Source organism: Vipera berus (genome assembly GCF_964194415.1).
Source record: "Vipera berus genome assembly, chromosome: 1".
NCBI classification, from domain to species: domain Eukaryota; kingdom Metazoa; phylum Chordata; class Lepidosauria; order Squamata; family Viperidae; genus Vipera; species Vipera berus.
Window position 1 is genome coordinate 296,180,512 of NC_138202.1, and position 26,727 is coordinate 296,207,238.

Genomic DNA, 26,727 nt, shown 5'->3' on the forward strand with positions numbered 1-26,727 from the left:
GTGGGAAAAAGACGCACAACCGGAATTCGACTATCACGTGAGATGGGAGGTTGTCCTGCTCGATGGTAAGACATTATTGCTCTTGCGCATTGGGCTTGCCTGCGCAGGAGAGCGTTGGCTGAAGGATGGCGGCACCCGGGAGCGTGGAAGAGATGCGGACTCGCGTGGTTCTGGGCGAATTCGGTGTTCGCAATGTAAGCGAAAGAAAGCAGCCGGACGGGTGGAGCGATAGTGCTGTCTGGCCACGAAGCAGGTTTTGTTAATGATTTGAGTGGTTGTTTCCTGGACAGAAGCGTGAGTTATATAAAACAATATAAATCTAGTGCAGCTAAATCAGGGGTCTTCAAACTTGGCCCTTTTATGACTTGTGGACTTCAACTCCCAGAATTCCTCAGCCAGTGTGCCTGGCTGAGGAATTCTGGGAGTTGAAGTCCACAAGTCATAAAAGGGCCAAGTTTGAAGACCCTTGTAAATGAATGAAGAAACGCTACTTCGAGCACTGTCCCTACAGAGGAAGGGATTTGCGAATTTTGTCTGGGATATTTAACTGTGATTTGACAGTTTCCCCAGATAAGTGCGGTTGTTGCTTGAATATGCACAGAACTCCACCAGTTGTCCTGATAATTGTGTAAAGCGATTTTTTAGTAGTCATCTTGCTTTTGAATATGGAAACCACCACGGTGCTGAAATAAGTTAGTTTATTGAACACATACCCATATAGAAAACACAGGTTGACAGCTGTTCAGGATTTCAGCTCTAGTCAGGGATTGAACCTGGCACAATCTGCATTTTCTATCAAAGAGTTACCCCCGAGTCTTTCTTTACTCTCCAGATCCACACAACAGATTTTCCTGGGAATTATTCAGGATACAACGATGCTTGGGATCAGCAAAGATTTGAAAAGGTGAGAAAGAAGTGATTCTGTTGAGCAGTTTTATAAAGTCAAAAGTTGCTTCTTTCCTTGGAACTGTGGTGTTTCTAACTTTACTTGATAACAAATCAATGCAAAACACTATTTTTGAATCTTATTAGCTTTTCTGTAGTTTGGTTCAAGCTGTAGTGTATTTTCAAATGCAGATATTGCTTGTGTGGGGGAAAACTTAGTTCAGTTTCTTGCTGTTTATGAAAGATGTGCACAAGACATTTTCTGTGCTCATCTGACTGGAAAAACTAGGAAGAAATGTGAATTGAATAAATCAATATTTATAAAATATTTGTAAAATACCTGAATATTCAGGTATTATTATTATTATTATTATTATTATTATTATTATTATTATTATTATTATTATTATTATTATTATTATTGGATTTTTATACCGCCCTTCTCCCGAAGGACTCAGGATTGATAATGACATGAACATTTAATTGTATGGTAAGACTTCTTCCTCAGCCTGGTGACCTCCAGATGTATCATACTGTATTAATTACATCTTACACAGCCAATAGATGATATTCAGTGTATGTAGTAGGGTTCAATTTTGTTGTTGTTGTTAGTTGCGAAGTCGTGTCCGACCCATCGCGACCCTATGGACAACGTTCCTCCAGGCCTTCCTGTCCTCTACCATCTTCTGGAGTCCATTTAAGCTCACGCCTACTGCTTCAGTGACTCCATCCAGCCACCTCATTCTCTGTCGTCCCCTTCTTCTATTGCCCTCAATCTTTCCCAGCATTAGGCTCTTCTCCAGTGAGTCCTTCCTTCTCATTAGGTGGCCAAAGTATTTGAGTTTTAGCTTCAGGATCTGGCCTTCTAAAGAGCAGTTAGGGTTGATCTCCTCTAGGACTGACCGGTTTGATCGCCTTGCAGTCCAAGGGACTCGCAGGAGTCTTCTCCAGCACCAGAGTTCAAAGGCTTCAATTCTTTGGCGCTCAGCCTTTCTTATGGTCCAGCTTTCACTGCCATACATTGCAACTGGGAAGACCATAGCCTTGACTATACGCACTTTTGTTGACAGGGTGATGTCTCTGCTTTTTAGTGTGCTGTCTAGATTTGCCATGGCTTTCCTCCCAAGGAGCAAGCGTCTTTTAATTTCTTGGCTACAGTCCCCATCTGCAGTGATCTTGGAGCCCAGGAAAATAAAATCTGTCACTACCTCCATTTCTTCCCCATCTATTTGCCAGGAATTGAGAGGGCCAGATGCCATGATCTTGGTTTTCTTAATGTTTAGTTTCAACCCAAGTTTTGCACTCTCCTTCTTCACTCGCAACAAGAGGCTCTTTAGTTCCTCTTCACTTTCTGCCATTAGAGTTCAATTTAAAGAAGCTAAAATTTGAATAGATTTGTTTATAAGAATAATTGTTGTCTCATACTGTTTGTCAGCAAAACCTTTTTTTAACCAAGAGAGGATGCCTATAGATGCCTGTTTTCAAACTTTGTTTCCACAGAATTTCAGAGTAGATATGATCCATATGGATGAAAGTACTTTGGAATTTGACATGGTGGGGATTGATGCAGCCATTGCTAATGCTTTCCGGCGGATCTTGCTTGCTGAGGTATTGGTTTCTTTTCCACAGAAATAAAAGTAATGTCAGCATAGTCATATTAGTATTTTAATGCATAGGCATATTCTTAAAAGTATCACAATATTCGCATTGAGAAAGATTGTTCAAAGACATTGTTGTGAAAGACAAATTGTAATACAAAGTCTTCAGAACAGTTTTTTAAATGAGGCAGTTTTACTAGACAATAAACACTGTAGAAGTTTAAAATAATATTGTGTTGTAGAAAAATAGCAAATATTACTATAGATAAGGACACTTGTCCAAAATGGCAAGCTCAATGCTATCTATCTACACCTTCCTCCTCCTATTTTCCCCACAATAATAGCCCTGTGAGGTGGGCTGAGAGTGAGTGACTGGCCCAAAGTCATCCAGCTTGTGTCTGATTTCTAACCTGGTGGCTTAACTATTAGGCCAAACTGGCAGTACTATATTATATGCATAGTAGATATAAGGACATGGAGTGGGTATCTGTAGGATCTCATTTATTGTTAAAATTGCCTGTTCCTCCTATTGGAGCTTGAAATAACCTTTTCAGAAATAAAGTTGTAGCTACTGGGTTGTGAATAAGTAATGCAACAACATTGGGGAGTCTACAAAGGCTTTTTAAAAAATTTCTATCTTAAGACTTGATGGATTTGTTAGATCAGTATGTTAGACCACCAGAATCCAGAACTTCATAGATACTGAGAACGTGTGCTTTGACAAATTGCTGCCTAGGTGCCAACCATGGCTGTGGAGAAAGTCTTTGTATACAACAACACCTCCATTGTGCAGGATGAAATCCTGGCTCACCGTTTGGGACTAATTCCTATTTGTGCAGATCCTCGTCTCTTTGAATACAAGAGTGAAGGTAAGATAATGTTGGAGGTATTTGTCAGGGGCTGAAACTGGCTGTTACTTAGTAGTAGATCTTAAAGCAATTGTGTGCATCTTGCTTTATTTTGTTCTTTTTTTCAGAAGATGAATGTGATGAAATTAACACACTGCAGTTTCGGTTGAAAATAAAATGCAGCAGGAATCCTCAGGCGGCTAGAGAATCATCTGATCCTAATGAGCTTTATATCAACCATAAAGGTAAAATTCTTGCTACTGTTCTATGTTTCTAATACAAATATTCTTTTGACATAATCTCATATTCAAGCCTTCTCAGTCTATCAAATCTTTGTTCTTCTTTAACATTGGAATAAAAAACTCAGGGTCTGCAAAGGTTTTTTTGTGCGTCTGTGGTTTTTCCTTCCTGTCTCCCCACTTTGAATAGAATTGTTAGCTATTCCCTGTTGATTAAGAAGATTCCCTGCTGAATTGGAGCAGCATATAAGGCCCTGCAACTAAACGAATAATGCCATAGTTGTGTAGTTGTAAGCACAACCTTTTTTAAAATATAGTCTTCTTATAGTTTACAGCAAACACATGGAGTGGGTACCACTAGGATCTCAAGCTGACAACATGAATGCAAATTTCCGACCTGTCCATGATGATATCCTCATTGCTCAGTTGCGTCCTGGCCAAGAGATCGATGTACTTATGCACTGTGTAAAGGGCATTGGTGAGACAGCTAAAGTTTTGACATAAATTTGGCAATTTCATTTTTTGGGGGGGGAGAGAATACTCATTTTGTACATGTGGCTGATATTTTCTCAATAGATGCTAGATCTCAGTGATAGGATCCTTTTTAGAGAGGGTAAGGCGTAGTTGATCCACCACGGGGATTATTCTGGCTTGTTTAATAAGTCGAGTTTTTTTTGTTTATGGGATAGCACAACTGATCCACAGTACTTTGTAATTCCTGTCTTTGTATTGTAAAGGGTGTGCTCGAGTTTTGGGTTGCATAAAGTCAATAATGTGAATTGTAGCATTCCTGTTGCTATTTGTATTATTGCTTGTGTGCTTCACTGAATCTTTTCAGTCAACAATTCATTTTTGTGAAGCAGCAAGTTGTAAAGGTTGGTAGTAGTAGTAGTAGTAGTAGTAGTAAAGGTTGGGTGGTAAGGGCTGAGGTGAATAGGGTTCTGATAAGCTAATTGGCAATGAATTAGTGGGGAAGACTGTTATGGACTAGGTAGAGTCCTGGCAATCTGAAGACATAGTCTAAGAATCCCTGCCATGTGCGTTCTCTGCCTGTGCTCAGCTTTTGTGTACCAGCATTATTGACAGATGTTATGAAAGATTAATTACCTATCTAGAAGAGTGTAACTGATTTTTATTACCTAGAGGGTTGGACAGATGTGCAGCACAAGTCCTACCGTATTTGCTGCCAGCTTTCTCTCTCTGCCTCCACTTCATCCCACTGATGCCCGATTGCATTCATTTGCTTTTAAAAAGAAACTCTTTCTCTTTAGGCAAAGATCATGCCAAATTTTCTCCAGTTGCCACAGCCAGTTACCGTTTGTTGCCAGAAATCACTTTATTGCAACCTGTTGAAGGGGAAGCAGCTGAGCGGCTGAAAAAGTGTTTTTCTTCTGGGGTTATTGAGATTGAGGAAATCAGAGGTAATTTCTTCATTCTTTAAACTGAACAAAATCACGAACTGTTTTATTGACCAATTTCTCCCTATGGCAGAACTTTAGAACCTCTGTTTGATAAAGTACATGTTTGCCTTTCTTACAGTCTAATTTTTGATCTATAAAGTTTCCAAGCAGCACTTGGGGGGCTGTTACAAAAATGGCAACATAGCTACAACAAAAATGGGTCTGAGTGGACTCCACTTTTTTTCTATTTGCTATGCAGAGACTAAGGTTTTTCCCCTCCACTATCAAAAAATCAAGTCAGTGCCTGATGTTGGGTTCTGAACAATGAAGACTGATTACAACCCTGGAAAAGTCTACATAGAATCAGACTGCAGGGGTGTTTTTTTTTTGTCCAGGCTTCCAAACTATTTACCAGCAACTTAGGTGGGCGAGATATTATTTGGAATCTGTTTTGTAGTTGGGTTGAAGCAGACATGAATAAACCTAATCCAGCAGTATGTAGAAAAGGTTCATTGAAGATATGTTAATTTTTCTTGGAATTTAGGTATTGGTTCTTTGTTTTCCCCCCTAGGAAAGAAAGTAGCAAGAGTAGCTAATGCTCGATTGGATACATTCAGTAGAGAAATTTTTCGTCATGACGACTTGAAAAACCTTGTACGTTTGGCTCGGGTACGAGATCATTACATCTGTGAGTAATTTACATGTTCTTTTGTTATTGATCTTTATGGATTGTGTAACGCAGGGGTCCCCAACCTTGGCAACTTTAAGACCTGTGGACTTCAACCCACCTGGCTGGGAAATTCTGGGAGTTGAAGTCCACAGGTCTTAAAAGTTGCCAAGGTTGGGGACCCCTGGTGTAATGGATACACAGTTTTCTTGTATCATGAGCGATATTCCTTTTCCTGATCGGTTGCAGGAGGCATTAACTAGCAGATGTTTTTTGACATTAGAATGGGGTGAATGTTTCACCCTGGTTTTTTTTTTTTTGAAGTATAAAGGAGTCTCATGTCTAGTATTTTTTTAAAAAAAATATCCCCAAACTCTTCACTTATCAAATTTGATGTGTGATGGAGGACTATTTTGGAGGCTGAAATAATGGAAATGAGTGCTGGAAATGGCTCAGCATTAATTTTTAGATTTTGTTTTTAAAATTGTACCACCAAAAGCCAGTCTTTTGATATCCAGTTTATAATAGGACAGCGTTGGAGAAAGCCTGCACTTTTGGGTTGTCTAATATTGTTGCATAGTAGCTAACCAGTAGCTTGGCAATGTCAAATGTCAAAGCACCTTGTGTAATTTTCCTTGCTTTTCATTCCACAGTTCTCTATTTTATCTTAGTCTTAGTTTTTGCATCAAAACGGTGTAGAACCAAATAACCTCAGCAGTCATTTTAATGTCATTATATAATTCTGTCTCTAGATCACTTTGAGCCAATCTCTTATTCAGTGCTTAGAAATCTGAAAACATTTATGCAAGTGAGGTCTTAAAGCTTATTTTGGGAACATGACATATTTGAAAAACACAAAAAGTAGATTATTCTCTCAGCTCTGTTGAAGGTCATAACTCATATTCATATTATCGGTGGATTGTGATGTATTGAACAAACCACAGTTTTATTTATTTTATTTTTATTTTATTTTATTTTTTTATTTTTAATTCCATTTATATCCCGCCCTTCTCCGAAGACTCAGGGCGGCTTACAAGCTTAGCAGTAGCCTTCATTCTATGTATATGCCTGCTTATTAGGGCTTTCACACACCCCCAAGCGGCATTATTACAAAGTCAGCTGTCATAGTTTATTAAAAATAATCTGACACATATGTAATTTATTTCCAAGGCTGCTTGCTCCAAAGTGAATTTGCCCTATATGATATGAGAAAGAAGCCTTTCTTGGGTTCCCATCACCAAAGTAACTTCATCTATAGTTTGCTAGATGGAAATTTCTGGAAGTTGAAAAACACAAGTTTTACACTCATCCAGATTGGGAAACACTGACCTACAGAAGACTCTTCTCAGGGATGGTGGTGCTCCTGTAGAACGCCTTGTTTTTACAAATAAGAAGTTTCAAGAAAGAAGTGACAATATGGCTCTGGAATACTGTAAAGCATTTGGGTTTTTGATTCACATTGGGTTCGCTTTATCTAGTTTTAGAACATGTATGGACAACAGACTATCTTTGGTCATATTTATGCAGAAATACTGCAAATTCAAAGGGTTCACAGACTTTTAAGCACAGCTGTAGTTTGGTGCCTAGTAACAAATCATACTGTTCAACAGTAAGTTATATGCTACTTAACTGTTTAATAAGGTATCTTGTGTTTATGCTTCATGATAATCCAAACTGAGACCCTTTTTTCCCTTCAGTCTCTGTAGAATCCACAGGCATCTTGCCTCCAGATGTGCTGGTGAGTGAAGCAATCAAGGTACTAATGGGAAAATGCCAGCGCTTCTTAGAGGAGCTCAAATCCATCCAGAAGAAATAAGCTTGGGATCACAAAGACTCTTGTGGGGAAAATACCATTATCAAAATCCCTACGTCTGATTGGAAGAGGAACAATTTTAAACAAGATTGCATCCGTCTCTTAAGAAAATGACCCTTCTGAGATGTCAAAGAACAATGGTTGCTGTACCGTTGCTATTATTTACATATCGTGGACACAACTGAAAATTCACGGTAGCACAGTGCCCTGTGTACTATTTGCAGTCCAGCGATGGTGCATATCATCCTTTGATAAGATTTTGCAACCGCGTGCACATGGAGACTTCTAGAGTGAACTGTGCAATTTCCTGTGTTAGTCTTTAGTTTTCATTACAACAGTGGTGTAGAAATCTTACCTCTGTGTAGTGGATCATCTATTATATAGTACCTTTTTGCTGATCTGGTACTAAGTACTACTGACAGTTTCACAGTCTATAGGTTCCTACCAGTCAGCAAACAAACAACCCCCCCCCCCACCAAGTCAGTAGGTCTGTGTCTGAGCTATACAATTCTTTGCTTCAATATCCATGAAAATACCCTTTGATTCTTTTATGAGTTTAAATCCTGCTGTCATTATTTAGTACATTTATGTATATATATATATATGTGCTGGTTTCCTAACGTTCTCTCAATACATTTATTTGTTACTTTTTTATTACTGGGATACATGCCTCTCTTTAAAGTAGGGAAAAGATCTCCTGAATATTCCTCCCACCCTGAGTATTCTCTTGGGATTCCAACTGTTTTCAGAGTTAAGGTGGAACGTTTTAGCTACTTTCTGGTAAATATCCTTCCTGTTTAATCCATTTATTCATTGATAGAGCATTTCTAAATTGAAACAGGAGCGAAGATGCCTATTGATAAAATACTTGAATTAGAAAAATTAAGCTGCAAGAAATCTTAACAGGAATACTGTATATAACTCTGAAGTATGTGAGCTTTTGTAGCATATACTATGAAAAGAGTAGAAAGCGTAGGACACTAATTGCTTTCGTTCCTTCTGCTACTTTTATCAGAAAATTTATTTTTAATTTATTGAACAATCCTATTAGCAAGCCTTGAAAAAATGGAGTTGCCCAACTGACAAGAATGCCTAATTTTTACCCCAAACTTAATTTGACTATATATATATATATATAAATATTTAATCCCATATATATCCCGCCCTTCTCTGAAGACTCAGGGCGGCTTACAATCTAAAGCACAAATCAATGTACTTAGCAATAGCCTATTCAGCAAAGCAAGACAAAGCATTCACACAAAAGCTTGAAACATTAACGCATCTGCAAGCTTTGTATTGCTGCTTTGAAATCTATGCTTACTTACTGTATGTGTAAAGTTTACTAAAGGTTTCTGTGAAAATATTTATGCATGCACAATCAGGTACACCTTTTGTAGTAGTTGAGTGGGCCTTCCAAAGGATGCAGCTGATTTAATGTGTTGGAACAGGAGTGATTCAGTGAGGATAGCATGTTTTGTATTAAGTATGCAATTCTCATTATGCAGTCTTTGCCCCAGAAAGCAATTGGTGGTGATGTTCAAAAAAGGGTGTGGAAAGCGTTAATGCAAAGGAAGAGCAATGTTTGTATAAAATGAAGATACTTTTACTGACATTGATTTGAAGACATCCTCAGATACAACATCCCTACAAAAAAACCCTCATTTGTTTTAAATGCGTCTATTACGGGCACAGTAAGTTAAAATGTAATTAAGACACAATAAATACAGTTAGGCTAGTTTCCAAAGCTATTTAGCAGGGGAATCTCATTTAAATAAATGTTACACTGAGATTAGGATTACAAACAAGTCAGAGTGGAGTCTGGCTAGTAGTCAGGATCCAAATATTAACATTAAGACCTGTATTCTGTCGTGTAACCAGATGTGTGTACTACTAAGTGTTCAATTGAAAAAAACCATTCTGTTGTACCTGTAGCCCATCTATTACAGCAGTCACCAAGGAAAGATCTATTTGATACTAATTCTTCAGACTGAAAATTAAAATCTGGCAAATTTACGCCCACATTCTATCTCTCGGACAAACCAACATTTAAGACCTGGCCTGGAGGCATTCTGTATCATCAGATACCAAACAAAATAATCCAGAACTGTACTGCTCTACATTCAAGGGCACATTTCAGCATGTTATTTTAGACCAGTATAAAATAATTTTGAATTCCTTTTGTTTAGAGAATTCTGACTTTTGACAGCTGAGGACTGATTGCAGCTGGAACACCTATTTCAACCATGTTTCTAGGGCAAAGAAGAGGATGTATATGTAACTTGAGGCTTCCTGAGGCTTGGTTGAATTGAAAAAATGTTTTCACTCTGTTTCTCATTGGTGCTTGGTTTGGTGGAACATATGGCCAAGTGCTACTTCTCAAAAATAACAAAATTTTGAGTTAGCGTAAATTAGTGATTCTTCGATACCCAATATGCACATCTGCGTTTCTTCATCCCAAGCTGTGTCTTTCCAAAAGGGAAGCAGGAGTCTCCTATTAGTGTCATGTTGAGGCAGCAACCATACAGGTGTCCTGAAGGAGAAGTGGCAGAGAGAATGAGAGGCTGCAGAATCTTCTCCCTTCCCTATCAAGTACTGTATGCATATATGAAGGTTTGTTTCTAAAGAACTGGCCAAAGGACAGTTGGACTGGAATGCCCCAGCAACTGCCATCCAACAGTAAAAAGAGAAAGTTATATTGTAAAGTTGCAAGTGGGGCTAGAAAATCTTCCCCATTCTCCCCCCCCCCCAAAAAAAAAAAGGAGAATGAGGCCAGTAAGAATTGTGTCAAGGCTCAGGAAAGGAGGAAACAAAGGAAATATGGCTACTAGGGAACAACACAGAGTATAAAGGAGGAAAAGGGGAGTGGAATTGTCTTCAGCTTATTTATGGCTCAAAGAGGGCAATGAGGATTTCATCTTCATTGTTCTCAAAAACGTCTTGTCCTAGCGGTGCTTTCACCTTCTTGAAAAGAGATGGAAGGTTTCTGATGTGGACTTCTTTCCTGAATTGTTCTCCTAGGGGCTTCTGTAAGGAAACAAAACAAGAATAGGCAAACTATGCATAGAAATACTCCAAAAAGAATAGCCTCTGCTAAAATTGTAGAATTTCCACACACGCACACACCCACCCATTTGTTACGACCCACTCATAATTGTGGGCGCTGCGTCTTGTTCCTGTATCCTGGGTTGTTCAGCATGTGATCACATTCAGGTCAAAGCCAGAAACAAAGCTATCAAATGCTCTATATATTTTGTAGCAATTAGGCAGTAGGTAATCAGCCATGGATGGCCCAGTAAGGATAAAATGTGCAAGGTTCAGGAGGATATATTGAATCATATAGAATAGCAAAGGCTACGTGGTTAGATCTCTGCAAGTACCCAATGTTTCAACCATCACCATTTAGGATTTGTGTAACATAAGTCACAACTAATGGGCTGAAAAGGTAAGCCCTGAGATTGCCAGCAGAGGGGAAAGAAAAAACAAAACAAAATCTGTTTATCCTTTTGAGAGATGAGATCGTTTTCTCTGTTGCTTGACATCGTGTCTTACCCCTATGCAGCCTGCAATTAGGCGTTTGAAATGGTCCTTCCGCCGTTTGTCTGCCACCTTCTGAAGCGTTACGTTGAGTAGTTTGGAATCAAACTGCTCCAGGGAATATGTCTGGATTTCTGGAACTTGTTCCATCACTGTTTTCAACTCGGCATAGCGTGGACGCTTCAAATAACAAAGAGAAGAATCAGCAGGGATCTTTGCCAGAAGAGAAATGGCTATTTCCAAAGAGGAAATTGACTACTACTGATATGTTCAGAAATTTACCTCCCACCGAAATGGGCCTTGGATTTGGAGTGGGCACTACACCACAAAGACGGCAACAGATCTGGAAATGGATTGCCTCCCCTCACTCACACACACTCCTTACCAAAGCTTCGTAGATCTGGAAAGCCAAGTTGACAAGTGCTGCCATACAGCCATCATGTTGTCCGTGAACCTGTAAGCCTTTCAGTACGCTTGTGAAAAACCAGGTCACTGCTTCAGGGATCATCAAATTCTTTGTCAGCACCTATGGCAGAGAGATTGAAGCGAAAGAAGACGGGGAGAAGGGGCTGTTTTCCAAACTTCTGATATTTACCCCTATCTTATTTAGTGTAATACTCTTTTATTACATTCATCGGAATGTACCCTGCTAAACTCAGTATCAAGTACCTGCTTGAGCAATGGCCAGCAGAGTTGGGTGGTAGTTCTTTGACAGGACAAGGTATCCTTCCAGGAAAGGGATGTGAAGGCCGTGATTAGCAGAGCAGTACAGACATTCTTGGGGAAAAATAAAAAGAAAGTTAGGCCGGTTACAGCCTTGCAGGATTTTTGTCTTATAGGTCAAGAACTCTTAGTTATAGGGAAGCATTAAATGGTACATAAGAATTCAAGATGTTTCATAAAGCACAGAAAATGTTTATCAGATTTATCAAGTAGAAAAAGGTGGATCACCCTATTTCCCCACAGAACTAACATCTGGCCACAATATTTCCATATTATTGTAAAAAGACATTCATGATAAATTAAAAGATTTTCACAAAAAGCAATAGCTTTTAAGAGCGTATTTGCTTGTTTAAAACGCAGATCTGTACTAACTATTCTGTGTATAATTTCTAAGTTTACAGACAATTTTTTTTCCTACAGAGAAATCTTCCCAATCTCTAGGGCTGCTGGAATATAACTGGTAATGTTATGATTGTTAGAATGTTTTTTCTTCTTCTTTTCTTCAAAAACAGAAGAAAGGATTTGCTGAATCAGGAAAAAAGCCTACAATGGCGTGGGACAAGACTGCTAAAGGCTGCTGCCAAGGAGTGCTGCTCGCAAGCACCACAGCAACTCCTTGGTCTGTAGCTCCCATCCAATACTGTGCTTGCCAGGGTCTCCTGACTGTTGTTACAATGGAGTCATGTGAGGTCCTCACTCAATGGCTTCCATGGTCCTGGGGTTATGATGGCAATTGGGACGGCTATGATTTCCACTGCTAAGGGATATCAAACAATATGACTTTATGACTGCATTTATATATCCATCCATCCATCCATCCATCCATGATTGCCTATTTTGAAAAAAGATATTCATAATTGCTCGCCTCCTGAATTTATTCTAAAAAAAAATAGGGGGCTAAAAAACAAATTCCCCCAAAGAATGAGAAGTAGGAAGAAATTACTATCAGACTTTAGAGTTTTAAGAGTGAATCCTTCAATTCTCACAAATAATATAAAGACACTACTGAACCAGAGTTTCCTTACCTCTTGTTTCATTAAGCATTTGCCCAATTCAGTAAGCTCAGAGCTGGTTGATGGAGTCACCTCTGTGGACATCATCTCCTCATCTATCAGGAAAAATAATGTTAACATGATTCATTACAAATCGATCAAATTACTAACCATATTTCAATCAGAATGTCTGTTCCTTGAACAAGACACAGATGCATCAAAAGTGCTGGCTGGACACACACAGAAATGTATTTCCTCACTAACATTCCATTTATCTTGAAGTCACAGCACCAGAAAGTGTTAAGAGGAGGCAAATGATTTATAGAACAGCAAACCACAATATGGATTTTTGGGGACAATCAATCTGAACAAAGACTGCAGAATACTGTTCTTGGAGCCAAAGATAATTAAGATTCTTATGTCCATTTTTAGGCTGGAATATTGTGTCAATGATTCCTGAAGTGTGGCTCTGATTCCTTGCTAACAACTAAACTACTGAAGTGGTTAGCAATTCCAAAGGAATTTATAGAACAAGAATAATAATCTTATTTTTTAAAGTAAGTCAGCCATAAGATTTTGATACATGCAGGACCAATTCAATTCAAATCTCAAGGGCAGCAGAGTGAACAAGACATTTACCTACCGTCTCCATCTGCACAAACTGTATTATTCTGCTCAGCACCTTTTTTTGACACACAGCAAACAGCTACAAATACATCAAAAGAAGATAAATATCAGTCAATGAGACATGACACCTTCTCTTTAAGAATTCTCTTCAATTATCATTTAATTCTTCCTTTGTAAAACTTCGAAATGTAACTTACACTGGAAAGTCTCAGTACATTAAAAAAAGGAATGCAGCCATTTTTTATATTGTGAATAAAATAACATGTGATTTGGAGCATTATTTCCTCTAAGTCTTTTCTGATATCAGCATGGAAAGAGCAAGGAATTTCAAATGTTCAGGTGATTTACACATAATAGTCAAATTGCTAAGCACATTGATTTGTGCTTTAGATTGGAAGCCGCCCTGAGTCTTCGGAGAAGGGCGGGATATAAATGGGATTTAAAAAAATGGTAAATCAAATGATCAAATGATAAAAGCCAAGAATGAAGGAATATGGCCAGACTCTACATGAATGTGTATTCTGAGAAATTCCTTATTAAACTAATCACACATTGCAGGACATATTCTCAAACAATTTTAGCATTTAACAACTAAGAATATGCTGGAGAAAATGGCTGATTTTTTTTCCTTGCTGCTTATTTGTCATTATCTTTTTGTCCTAGAGATCAACATGCAAGAACGATAGTTGAAAATAGTTAGGCCTAGCTTATTAACCTACTGCTGATAAAGGAACATCTTGATAAGCTGAACAAGAGCATTTTTGAAAAAAAGAAGAGAAAGAGAGAGAATACTGGGTAATCTAGTAGTAGCTGTCAAGTATTGTAATATCTAAATCCCTCTAAAAAAACCTAGTAGTATTCCTTCTGCTTAGGATGATGTGTCCATGTATTACTCATTTCACCCACCAATTAGATCCATAACTTCTCGAGTGAGCAGTCGAACCAGCTGCTCTTCCAACATCTCTTGAGATTCCGGGTTGTCATCTACTGTATCTTCATCACTGTTGAATAATAAAGAAAACCGATTTTAGGATGGCAACAGAAATCTGAGAGGCACAACAGACGCTAAACATAAATCATATCACCAAGACTAAAATATTAATGAAAGATGGTTCACTGATGCCCAGCCTGTTCTAAATGACTGCGACAGGATCAAAATCATAGCTTGGGGATATCATACCAGCAGCATCTGTGGCATGAAATATTTTCACCAACTTATATTTGCATTCAGCTGCAAATCCTCTAGGACAGAGAAGACTGCTTGTTGTTATTGGCACTTTCACAGCATTCCTAATAAATTATAAATGTATTACATACATGCATACACTGAAGTTTCTTTTTTCTTTTAAAAAAATCAAACTGTCCACATTTATCTGATAGTCTACCGTCTAGGAGTAGCCACCAAGTGAAACAAACCTTTCCATTGCTAAAAAAAATAGTTTCAATGCTGGTCTGTTTTTAAGTCAGTTCAGAGGGCTGGTTCAAACCTTTAAAAACTCTGAATAGTTTGGCTGTGAGGTAACCAAACATCTTCCAAACAATCTTCAGGTAAGATAAGAGTGTTGATAATCTTCTTCTGGGGCTCCACAATCAGAGGTTAGACAATTAGGGAAAAGCTTCTGCATTATGCCACCTTAGTCTGGAGTACTCTGTGCAAGAACATCTATCCAGTGCCAAAAGTACATAGGTTTTTAGTTTATCTACTTTACTCTACATTGTTCTTGTTTTAGAAAACCTGTATGGCCATAGCTGTCCCTTTCAGAAAAGATGACTTCAGCCACAAAATGCAAAAGGAAAGAGTAAAATATAAGTTTCAAAGAGCAGTTGTCTCCCCTTGTTTAAGCCTTAGAGTTAGACTTACCAAATCAAACTCCGCTGATTGATAACTTGCCATTTCTGAGACAGCCTCTGGAAAAAAAAAAGCAACACGGCACAAAGGACTTCAATGATATACTGTATACTCAGAGCTTTGTATGTTATACATCAAACCACTTCAAACTAAGTGACAGAACAAACAGAATCCAGTAACCTGTTCATAGTGTGCAAATCACCAAAGTTGCCTAATTTACTGCCCCAAGGATGCTTTTTCAAGAGGCAACTTGCCTTTCTTGTTTTTCTTTGAAGACATTTCGTTTCTCATCCAAGAAGCTTCTTCAGCTCTGACTGGATGGTGGGGAACGGAAGGATTTATGTTCTTTGTAGACAGCTGGTCATTTGCATTCTTTTAGAGAGTTGTTGAGACCAATTGGAGGTTTATCTGTGTCCTCAAGGTCACCTGACACAGATAAACCTCCAAGTGGCCTCAATGACTCTCTGAAAGAATGCAAATGACCAGCAGTCTGCAAGGAATATAAATCCTTCCATTCCCCACCATCCAGTCAGAGCTGAAGAAGATTCTTGGATAAGAAACGAAATGTCTTCAAAGAAAAACAAGAAAGTCCAGTTGCCTCTTGAAAAAGTACGTTTGGGACAACTATGACTTGGATGACTGAGAATCTCCAATGGACATTTACCTAATTTATTCTCCTTCAGTTAGGCTCTGCTTTTTACAAGAGCTATAAAAAGAACTGAGACCTTTGTTTGCGAAATAACTTGCTCAGCTGCATTTTTCAGAGTTTTAAGTATTTTAGAGCTTAGGTTTACATAGCTATGAATTTCACTGGATACTTCAGTGGCTGACATTTCTCAATTTAGTCTGCTTTATAGGTCATAAAAATGACATCGCATTCTACATAAAACTTATCCAGAAATTTAAGGCCAGAGAGAGAATACCAAATGCTATTAGTGATATCTCCAGGATAGAGTCTAGTCTTAGTACCTGTTATGAAACAAGAATACAACACTGTTTTCAATACGGTTCTGGGTTGTCAACAACTCTCAAGTATACTATACGGAGGTAACAACAGCTAAAGTAGGATTAATACGGAATGCATCCCAAATTAAGTTTTGGATCATCTTAAAACCTTACCAAGATCTGCTAAAGTTTGAGCAATAGTAACTAGTAACTATTAACATGATTGAAAGAAGTGGGGAGTATGCATTCTGTGATTGGGTTTGGGTCATTCCTAATCGTATGCAAAAATATCTCTAGGAATTTTGCCACAACCTCACACCTAGCAAAATTCTTTCCTTAAGCAAAAGATGCTTTCAAGCATAATAGTTCCGTGACAAGTACAAGGAAACTGAGAACAGATGTGATCTTGGTTTTTTTCTAACTAATTAATCCAGTATTTTCAAAAATTCATCACACAAAACTCACACTCTCTTTCAGTATTTTCAGACACAGTATTTTGTCCTTACCATATGTAGGTAGGTGAACAGTGGTCCAAGTATAGGGCAGATCAAAGATTCGTAGTGTTCAGGTGGGCAGGAGATAACCAAAGGTTTCACAAAAACACCTGCATGAAACTAGTTAAAGAAGCAGAGCAGCACAAATACACATCTATATTTCCTCCATGGAAAACCATTAGATTGATCCAGTCATGGCAATTTATGCTCTTTAACTGGCGTGAATGACAAAAGCCATTTTGCTCCCAGATATCTCAAAACAGGCAGTTGCACTTATCTCTAATTTTTTCATAAATCTATTTTTTTTCCAACAAACCTACCCCCAAAAGACATTTAGTTAATTCTATTCTCAAGGAGAAAATCTAAATCAGGATTTCACAATGCACTGATATGCCCATAGTCCACTAGAGGCATCATGTAACAAATTTTAGTACATTATTTTAAATGTAGGATGAAACAGTACGTAGCTGGTAAGGCAGTGCTTGCCTTAGTAGACTACAAGTTCTACAAGCCTGAACAAAATGGGATCCCTCTTTCCTTCTGGACAGAAGTGAAAAACAAGTAGCATCATTGTTCTGATACTGCTGATCATCTGCACCCACTGAAATCACAGACTCTAACTGCATCCAGTTAGAATCATAGAAATGTCTGCCTTCATTCTGAGCTATTCAAACTGTTTAAATACGTTGGGAGGCATACACCTTTATGTTCTATTCTGATACAGATGGTCCTCGACTTATCAAAGTTCATTTAGTGACCATTCAGGGTTACAATGGCATTGAAAAAAGTGACTTATGACTATTTTTCACACTTACAACCGTTGCAGCATCCCCATGGTCATGTGATCAAAATTCGGATGTTTGGCAACGGACTCATATTTGTGACAGTTCCAGTGTCCCAGGGTCATGTGATCACTTTTTACAATCTTCTGACAAGCAAAGTCAATGGGGAAGCCAGATTAATTTAACAATCATGATACTAACTTAACAACTGCAGTGATTCATTTAACAACCATGGCAAAAAAGGTCGTGAAATGGGACAAAATTCACTTAACAACTGTCGCACTTAGAAATTATTGGCTCAACTGCAGTCGTAAGTTGAGGATTACCTGTACTATCTATGCTGCTTTTAGGTTTTTTTTTTTACTAATTAGATCTACACTCTATAATGGTTCTGGTCATTTGCAGAAGAAAGGGTTCTAATTAAGAACGGGACTCAAGCTGGGACATTATATGGAAATCTCGACAAATTTTGGAATGAGAACTATAAATAAAAAGCAGACAAAGGATACGAAGAATAGGGCGGAGTCTGTAGTCAGGAATATTGTCCAGATTGATGAAGACTGAGTTAAGTAGTTCAGCTGCTAGACCCTCAACAACATAGAAATCTTGCTGCATGGATGAGCCAGCACTACCCAGAATGTGAAAACTGCAATTCAAAAGGCACAGTCTAGAACTGAATAAGTTACACCTCTGGCAGAAGAGCCAAAAGGTACACTGCTTTGAAAAGTTTACTTGGACTTTTTTAATCTGTGCAAAGTAAAATTGTCAGTTTGGATCAGGCCAGTTTTCCAACTAGCCCATCTGCTTTCCTTTCTTTTTAGAGCTGTTAAAACACAATCGGTTACAAGAACATATTTTTTATTTATTTTATTTTAATTCCATTTATATCCCGCCCTTCTCCGAAGACTCAGGGCGGCTTACAAGCTTAGCAGTAGCCTTCATTCTATGTATATGCCTGCTTATTAGGGCTTTCACACCTCCCCCAAGCGGCATTATTACAAAGTCAGCTTAATTGTCCCCAACAATCTGGGTCCTCATTTTACCTACCTCGGAAGGATGGAAGGCTGAGTCAACCTTGAGCCCGGTGGGATGCGAACCTGCACTAATTGCAGGCAGCTGGTGTTACTTAAGGAGGCATTAGCCCACTGCTCCACCAAGGCAGGTGTAATATAAATCTAGCTGGGTCAAATAACAATTTTCCTTTTCCCAGAGTGGAAAAGCAGTAGAAAGCCCACATGTGAAGTAACATAGTGTTAGGGAAAATCTATGCATTTCTTACCAGTTGTCATATAGTGTACAGAAGAACCCCTGCATCCTTTCCAAGACTGTTTTGTAAACAGGAGGGTCATAAAGTTCCATCAAAGGCTGGGGGAGACCTAACAAAAGAGGGATCGTATCAGTGGGGAGATTCCTCTACTCAGGCAGTGACCCGAGCAGTTCTGGCTACCAAAAGCACAAATTTAGTTGTGGATATCTGGAATAGGTCAACTTGGGAGTCTGGATGCTTTTAATTTAAAAGTTGAGAGAAATGGCAGTAAAAATGCGTTGCTTTCAGAGCCGTTAGAAACAAAACAATACTTTTTCATGATTTTTACAAAACTAATTATAATCGTGCTCACGCAGACTTCTACCTGCTTGAAAACTAATGTAATTCAGGATGCACTGAAATCCAAATACATTTAGAGCAGAAGTGTTTTTCAGACGTAATATTTGTGTAATGTAAATAAATCTTTCCAGGCTTATTCACATTATAAACTTTATGTAATAAAAAAGTATATTTGTAAAACAAGTAATTCCATATGCGTAGCGCATATGCAATTAACTTGTCTGATAGAATTTGATGGGTGTACCATAAATATTTTGGAAGAACGCTCTGCACGTTGAGGTTTTTTGAAGACTGATCAATTCAAATTATTTAGCAGTTTCCACCTCATTTGTTAAAACTGATGGGGAGCTGGGACCGAATAAACGCGATTATAATTTTAACCATCCTTCAGATTAGGAATAAGCAAGTTGTAAAGCAATTAAATGAAAGGTTATAAAAGAAAGGTTATAAAATGGGGCAAAGCTCACTTAACTGTCTGTCTTAGGAACAGAAATTTGGGGCTCAGATATGATGGTAATTCGAGGACTACCGGTACTAAGTCACATTTCTGCTCTAGGCTTCCCAGTTAAGAAGTAGCCACTTACCAAGAATGGTATTCTTCTCCACTTCCAGCATGTCAAAAGCCTTTGCAAAGGTAACTCCCAATTTAGCCACCATCTCTGGCATATACAAATTGTTGTGGGTCCTGGAAGAAAATGTGATATTTTATAATCACAAGTTGAATCTAACCGTTACCTGACAGTGGAAGTCCGCCTTCAGCTTGTAAACAGCTCCTGTATCTGGTGAGAAGGAAGGTGAGACCAAGCACTTGTGCATGGGATCCCCCTTCCTTACCAATGAAAACATTCCTGCCTTGGGCACATGGAGAAATCTCCAGTTTGTGTAGAGGATTCAGTTATTCCACACAACGTTTTGCTCCAATTTGCCTGGACTTGGCCCTCTGAAGTGCTGGCTGCAAGGACCCACGCAGGACACACTGCGTCCCTAAGGATGGGTCACGGTGCCTAGAATGGCAGGTGGCTCTGACAGAATGCAGCAGCTTAGGAATTTGCTCACACGCCATAAGCAACTTTGTGGCAGAAAGATGCCCCCCCCGAAAGGCAGGACAACTCTGCATTAACCACACCATGCTGCCAGGGAAGAACCTCCATTCAGCCTAGGGTGACTTCTTTCTTGCCATCCAGGCTAAAGAGGGACCCTCAGCAGCTGGATGGACCATCTGAGTGGGGAGGAAGGGTCCCTGTCTCACCTACCTCTCTCCTTTGAGACCTCAGACCTCCACTCGGGGCTTCGGTAACTGCACACAGCACAAATTCTGCAGCCAAAGGGCCCAACAGCCTTCGCCAAAACTGCCTCTGTGCCTGCTGCTAGAGGCGATCAAGGGTAACTCAGACTGTCCCCCTAGAGCAGCAATCCCCCAAAGTAAGAGGGTGCAGGGAAAGAAAGGACTAGGTCGTTGGGTGGCAGGGGCAGGCCTCTCAATTGCTCTCCAGAGTCTCAGCTGTCATTTTTAGAAGTCTCTAAAAGAAGTCTCTATACTTGTGAAGAAAACCTTCAAGAACGGGACCAAAGTGAAACCAATGCAGCGATGTCTGCCTGAGCTTGCAGAGGGCCTGGAACAATAGTTCTGAGGTGTGAACTGCCCATTCATTTCAAAGAGTGCTAACAGAGGCTGCAAGAAAGGAGAAGCATCACATTATGAAGAGAGAGTGACTATTTGTTTTGGTTAAGCCTTTTAAGCACCAGAGCAGGGGCTTAAAATTATATTGCAATAGGTAAAACGGCTTTTAAGCCAAGACTCTTTTTAAAATAGAATTAAGATTTCCAAACTTGTGGAACTGACCAGTGTTAGATTGGGCATCACTGTACAGCATTCGTAAAGTGCGAGTACCACTTCCTGCATTTGCATAAAACGATACATCCTGCTCAAAGCTTACTGGTAAAGCTATCCTCACAAGATTATTGCTCTAGGGAAAAATTGGAGGAGGGAGATTTTTTTATTTATTTTTTATTGGAAAGCCATTAGCGCCTTCCAGGTTGGTGGTAGGAGATACTTCTCTGCTATGGATTTGGATATAGTGGCTGTTCCTTGGACTGCTTTTGCTTTCTCAGCTTTGTGATATCATTTACTTGAATGTTATATGGTATTGCTTTTTGCTGTAAACTGCTTAGAGCTTTACTGGATTGAATAGCATGTACTGTTGCAAATAAATATGTAAGCCATCTTACGTTCCTAGAAGACAGGAGGGATGTAAACCTGATAAATCAATCAATAAGATACATAAAAATATGTCAAACGTTAAATGTGTCAAGCTCACATGAATCTGTTACATCTGGAGTTGAAGAATGCCAGGGAGCTGAAAACATATTGGCTATGTTCTCTCAATGGGACCGACCACAACTTAGCGCAGTCAATATTTCCAAACATACACTGGAATCAAAATGGCATGAGTGTGTGTGTGCGTGGGTGAGTGATATTTTATATATTTTAGGTATCAAAAACTGATACTGAACAAGATTTGATATTTGGAAGTAACGGTGAAAGTTGATACATTAGCTCCAGGGGAAAGCAAAACTCTGGAATGGACACTGAAAGATACCTTTTAATTACCAGAAAATTCTTATCCCATACTAGCTGCCACTCAACAGAGTAACAATTAAATTTGTAGCATGGCAGTGAACATTTTGGCAATAGCAATAGCGCTTAGACTTCTATACCGCTTCACAGTGCTTTACAGCCCTCTTTAAGCGGTTTGCAGAGACAGCGTATTGCCCCCAACAATCTGGGTCCTCATTTTACCGACCTCGGAAGGATGGAAGGCTGAGTCAACTTTGAGCCGGTCAGGATCGAACTCCTGGCAGTGAGCAGTGAGTGAGCCTGCAGTACTGCATTCTAACCACTGCGCCACCAGGGCTCATCAATGCAGCATTTGCTTGATGTGTTCATATGTGCTCACACTGTGCAGGAAATTATGACACTCAGGACCACTTTGGATGTTTATCAAGATCACACATACAATGCCATTTTAAAATGTATAATTTTTCTTGGAAGCCATTTCCTCATCCTTATCATAATAGCCTGACCCAGCTGCACAACCTTGCTGACCCTTTAAAATACCCTCTCCTGTTCCTCATCCAGTCTCCTCGGCTGCCCTCTTCCCTTTTGTTCCTGCATCTTCACAATATCAGAATGGTGGCTGCAGGAAGGAAAATCAGGGTAAAAGAGTTAGATTGCCTCTGCAGGTTACTGAAAGAATAGTTTGCACGGTGACCACAGAACAATTCTGCATCTGCATGCATGTGATTTGATTTTCCTGGCGGGCTAATAAAAGTCAGGTCTGGGGGGGGCTTAGGGGGGATGGTTGCCATATAGGTTTCTATGAGTTCTGTGTAATAGGTCCAAGTAACGGATAATTCAGCCAAGAAAGTTCTAACTAAAAGGTAGGGCACTCAGATCTGAAGCCAGCAGATGTGCTTCGGATCTGCCATGAGTCTCTTTGCTATGCAGGTAGCCCTCGCTTGTTCCGTGACCAAAGTTATGAAAACACTGAATGAGGGGGTCTTATGACCAGTCCTCAAAATTGCAGTTGTTGCAGCGTCCCATAGTCATGGGAGCACTCTTTGCAAACTTCACTGCTGGCTTCCCACAAGCCAAATCAATGGGGGAACTGGCAGGAAGTCACAAGTTGTGGCCAAGTGACATCACACTTAATGACCAATCACAAACTGGGATTGTAGGTGGTTGTAGTCAGGTATCTTTTCAATTTACAACCATCTTGCTTGGTGATTGGCATTCTGCTCCCAACTGTTGTCATTAAGTGAGGACTATCTGTACTTTTTGGTAGCTCTGTAAAGGAGCTGCAGCCTTTCCCTGGCTCACCCATAGCTATGTAGGCTCACAAACATGCGAGCAACAGAAAGAGAAATCAACCATGTGTTTCTGCCTCCTTAATTCAGCTGTGCATTTTCTTGAGCCATGAAGAGGTGTGGCCCCTTTATGAGTTGTTAACATGTATAGGAAGGGTTCTGCTCTGGAATGGAAGCATTTCTTCTTGCTTCAAGTCTAAACACTGCATTATCTCTAGTTCTAGCAAAACAGAGCATGCAATAAGACAGCAGTAACAAAACTACAAATGTTGTTGGAAATAATGAATTACTAATGATACATTAAGGGATGCGGTGGTTCAGTGGGTTAGGATGCTGAGCTTGTCGATCAGAAGGTCGGCAGTTTGGCGGGTCGAATCCCGAGTGCCGCGTAGCAGAGTGAGCGCCTGTTACTCGTCCCAGCTTCTGCCAACCTAGCAGTTCCAAAGCACGTAAAAATGCAAGTAGAAAAATAGGGAACACTACGGTGGGAAGGTAACAGCGTTCCGTGCGCCTTTGGTGCCTAGTCATGCCGGCCACATGACCACGGAAGACGTCCTCGGACAAGCGCTGGCTCTTCAGCTTTGAAACGGAGATGAGCACCGGCCCTCAGAGTCGGAAACGACTAGCACGCATGTGCGGGGGAACCTTTACCTTTTACCTTAATGATACATTTCCTTCAGGCAACAGAAAAGGAAAAGACCCGAGAAACACCCAACAAGATGTGAATTAAGCAGCCAAGACAACAGTTCGACTAAAAGCAATGTTTACTACATCGCAAGAGATTCCCAAAATGAAAAAGCCTTCGTTAGTGCAGTTTTGTGACATGTATACAGTTATATTATTCTCTATCCATTGACACAACTTGGTAAGTTTTATACTCCCCTTTCTGCAAATGGTTAGCTGTACTCACAGCTTCCTTTGTCATGCGGAACACAAATTTCCATGTGAGAAACCCAAAGAGCCATTTTGTCATTCAAGCTGGAGTGATTTACGCTGAGAACAAGTTGTGGACAAACATAGTTTACCTCCACCAAAGCCACCAAGACACAGATACGGGGCATTTAAATGAAAGAGGATATATGCCTCTGTAGCTTAATTATATGTCAACAGAAAAAAAAATAGCTGACAAAATGAGACTGCAATGCTTTTAAATAGGGATAAAAACAAAAATGATACAAAATTTGTAGCATGAAATGGTCTATCCCAGGGGTCTTCAAACTTGGCCCTTTTGTCACTTGTGGACTTCAACTCCTAGAATTCCTCAGCCAGGCACGCTGGCTGAGGAATTCTTGAAGTTGGAAGTCCACAAGTCATAAAAGGGCCTTGAAGACCCCTGGTCTATCCTATCATCTTGGAAGTTTCCCAACTTAACATTTAATTTAATTTAATTTATTAATATTTCTATACCGCCCTTCTCCCGGGGGACTCAGGGCGGTGTACAGGGCAAGAATAAAACACAGAAATTTACAAAAACTAAAAGATAATTAAATGCATGCCCGATTAAAATACAATTGATACATAGTAAAAACCCCAATAAAAATGATAAAAAAAACCCCACCAATCCCCCCTCAGGCCAGGCCGGCTTGCTCGAACAAGTATGTTTTCAGATCGCGGCGAAAGGAGCGCAGATCGGGCGCCGTCCGGAGCTCAACCGGTAACTGGTTCCATAGCTCCGGGGCGCCCACAGAGAAGGATCTCCCCCTGGGGGCCACCAGTCGGCATTCTCTGACCGGTGGCACCCTGAGGAGGCCCTCTCTGTGGGAACGCACAGGGCGCAGGGAGCTTGATGCCGGCAGCAGATGTTCCCTGAGGAACATGATTAAGACACAATTTTTTACAAACATACAGGCACCCACGTTGCTTGTTTTCTGCAAACTGAGGCAGTCATAAATACTGAATTTTGTTATGATGTTGTACCCTACAGTAATAAAATGTGCATAGTGGATTATGCATCCTAGTTAGTGGGATGTAGGCAACAGTATGTTGATTACTTGCATAGAGAAGTATAAATATGTTTGGGATAAAAACTGAGCTTTGACTGTGCTTGTGAAAGAATGGCCAAAATGTATAAAACCTGACCACTATTTCTAATGTGCGCTTGTTTTATCTTACTGATTCATTACGCTAGAACTACTATGGGCAGCAACACCCAATCTTCCGGTTTACGTCTGTGGACAAGATGTAGATGATTACAACTTGGAATGTACAAGATATTCATGGGAAAGGATGTCAACGAGTATGTGTTAAGGAAAAAAGGGTATGTCCCAATTTTGTGATCCAAGGCAAAGGTTTAAATTTAATTATGAATAAAAGAACTAAGGTGTATGTCAAATAATTTGAACTAGTGTCATCTAGATTGTTTGTTATGTATGGAAATAGGAATTCAAAGAAAAGTGAAAATGCATGCTATGTTATAGAAGAACCAGGACTGAGTTTTAAGAAAAATTGTGCAAGATTTTGAATAAATGCTAACCGAAATAAGATCTAACCCCCAAAATTGTTCTGCTACAATGAAGGAATGGGAACAAGTACTGAAAATATGATTAGATCATTTGGACACCCAATAAAGGTGATTATTTGGCGAGTATCTGCTTAAAAAAACACTGCTTCAAATATACATAGGTCTATACTTATATACAAAGGAATGTAAAGCATATTTTATTTTATTGCTTATAAGAAAAGATTAAAATAATTAGTAATTATAGGACCTAAAAGAAGAATAGATCTTTTTTTTACTATCAACAGTGGAACTCAGGAGAAAAATGGACATGGAAAAATGAATAAATTGAAAGGAAGTAGAGAAACTAGAGCAAAACCATAATTACGTTATAGTTTGCTTACATTAGTGGCTTATCCTAATGTTCATAGGAAAAAAAACCCTCTCATCTGACATACTTTAAAAGAAAGGGAAAGTGGTTTTACAAAATATCTTGCATTAGAAAGTGTAAATAAAAACCCTCAATCCAATTGGAGAAAGATTGACTAATTTCAGCCATATCTTTTCAGATGCCATCATGCTGAACTTGCTTCTGAGTAAGAGTATAGAGCAGGTTGCTTTGATCCTCAAGCTATGACAGGCATGTATGCTAAACTGACGCCATCAGGAACCACCATTTCAAGATCAGTTCTCAAAAACTCTATTTATCCTTCACTTTAAAAAGGCTGTGCCTGATGCAACAGCTCCCCTTTCACTCCAATACTGGCAAAAAAGGAAGTACATCAGCTAATACTATTAGAAGTGCAGGAACCTGTTCTCTTTGCAACCGGTAGCTAACTGCAGACAAGTAAACATGTTCCTCAGAATTAGACTGGAATGATACTGTCCACTCCAAAATTCTGGAAGACAATCTATTTTATATGAGATTATACTATCAGATCAGTATTGAAGTTTCATTTGATTATTTCTCTTTCCCTCAAGATAAATAAACACACAAAGATATAGTCCCAACAGAGAGGCTGCTCAAATACAGAGCCATAAGACATCTATCGATAGTGTCACTGACAAGTTCCTTAACCCCTCAAAATAAACTTACAGGCTTAATATATAAAATCCTTCAACAAGAATAGATACACGAAAAGCAAAGAGATATTGAATAAAATCGAAGATGTAACTTGACCGCCAGGGTTCAAAATATATGAAGACTACTAAGAAAAGCTGGTCTTAATCTTACGTTATGGGAAATTGGAAGACTCCCACAAAACACACAGTCCAGATGGGCAGAATAAAGCCAAGAGTTTCTTCCTTCTACTCTACTTTTTATATGCTTTGCTACAAAATATTTCAACAGATGCCATCATTCACATTAAGTGAAGTGGAAGTATGGAGCATATTGACTATGAAATGAGGACCATGCCACC

At 39.4% G+C, this 26,727-nt stretch overlaps 2 protein-coding genes across 7 annotated transcripts in view; one reads left to right on the forward strand and one right to left on the reverse strand.

Moving 5' to 3' along the window:
• Positions 1 to 71: 71 nt before the first annotated feature.
• POLR1C (RNA polymerase I and III subunit C) lies at positions 72 to 7,911 on the forward strand. 2 transcript variants are annotated; one of them, XM_081331554.1, is made up of 9 exons: positions 72 to 194; positions 833 to 904; positions 2,386 to 2,493; positions 3,220 to 3,352; positions 3,460 to 3,576; positions 3,899 to 4,048; positions 4,842 to 4,991; positions 5,542 to 5,658; positions 7,335 to 7,911. In XM_081331554.1, the coding sequence occupies exons 1-9, from the start codon at positions 126 to 128 to the stop codon at positions 7,451 to 7,453; spliced, it is 1,035 nt and encodes a 344-aa protein (XP_081187680.1). In that variant the 5' UTR covers positions 72 to 125; the 3' UTR covers positions 7,454 to 7,911. The 2 variants fall into 2 exon arrangements, with proteins under 2 accessions (XP_081187680.1, XP_081187681.1); XM_081331555.1 differs by having other exon boundaries at positions 3,463 to 3,576.
• A 322-nt stretch (positions 7,912 to 8,233) lies between these two features.
• XPO5 (exportin 5) overlaps positions 8,234 to 26,727 on the reverse strand; it is a 41,821-nt gene continuing 23,327 nt past the window's right edge. For 3 of the 5 annotated variants that reach the window (XM_081331465.1, XM_081331467.1, XM_081331464.1), the window contains 12 exons: positions 19,587 to 19,687; positions 18,676 to 18,772; positions 17,906 to 18,042; positions 16,627 to 16,724; positions 15,188 to 15,234; positions 14,233 to 14,327; positions 13,343 to 13,405; positions 12,733 to 12,815; positions 11,654 to 11,761; positions 11,370 to 11,510; positions 11,000 to 11,164; positions 8,234 to 10,474 (listed from right to left, as the gene is read on the reverse strand). In XM_081331465.1, the coding sequence (XP_081187591.1) occupies positions 10,334 to 10,474; positions 11,000 to 11,164; positions 11,370 to 11,510; positions 11,654 to 11,761; positions 12,733 to 12,815; positions 13,343 to 13,405; positions 14,233 to 14,327; positions 15,188 to 15,234; positions 16,627 to 16,724; positions 17,906 to 18,042; positions 18,676 to 18,772; positions 19,587 to 19,687 (1,276 nt within the window). In that variant the 3' untranslated portion in view covers positions 8,234 to 10,333. Of the gene's footprint in view, positions 10,475 to 10,999; positions 11,165 to 11,369; positions 11,511 to 11,653; positions 11,762 to 12,732; positions 12,816 to 13,338; positions 13,406 to 14,232; positions 14,328 to 15,187; positions 15,235 to 16,626; positions 16,725 to 17,905; positions 18,043 to 18,675; positions 18,773 to 19,586; positions 19,688 to 26,727 lie in introns of those variants that run through there. The other 2 variants (XM_081331466.1, XR_014026963.1) reach the window with 2 other exon arrangements.

Excerpts from the sequence above, each read along its gene's own strand:
- POLR1C (XM_081331554.1), top strand. The coding sequence starts at position 126 with ATGGCGGCACCCGGGAGCGTGGAAGAGATGCGGACTCGCGTGGTTCTG. Across the intron at positions 905-2,385 it reads ATCAGCAAAGATTTGAAAAG|AATTTCAGAGTAGATATGAT; the intron begins GTGAGAAAGAAG and ends TTGTTTCCACAG. Across the intron at positions 3,353-3,459 it reads CTTTGAATACAAGAGTGAAG|AAGATGAATGTGATGAAATT; the intron begins GTAAGATAATGT and ends TCTTTTTTTCAG.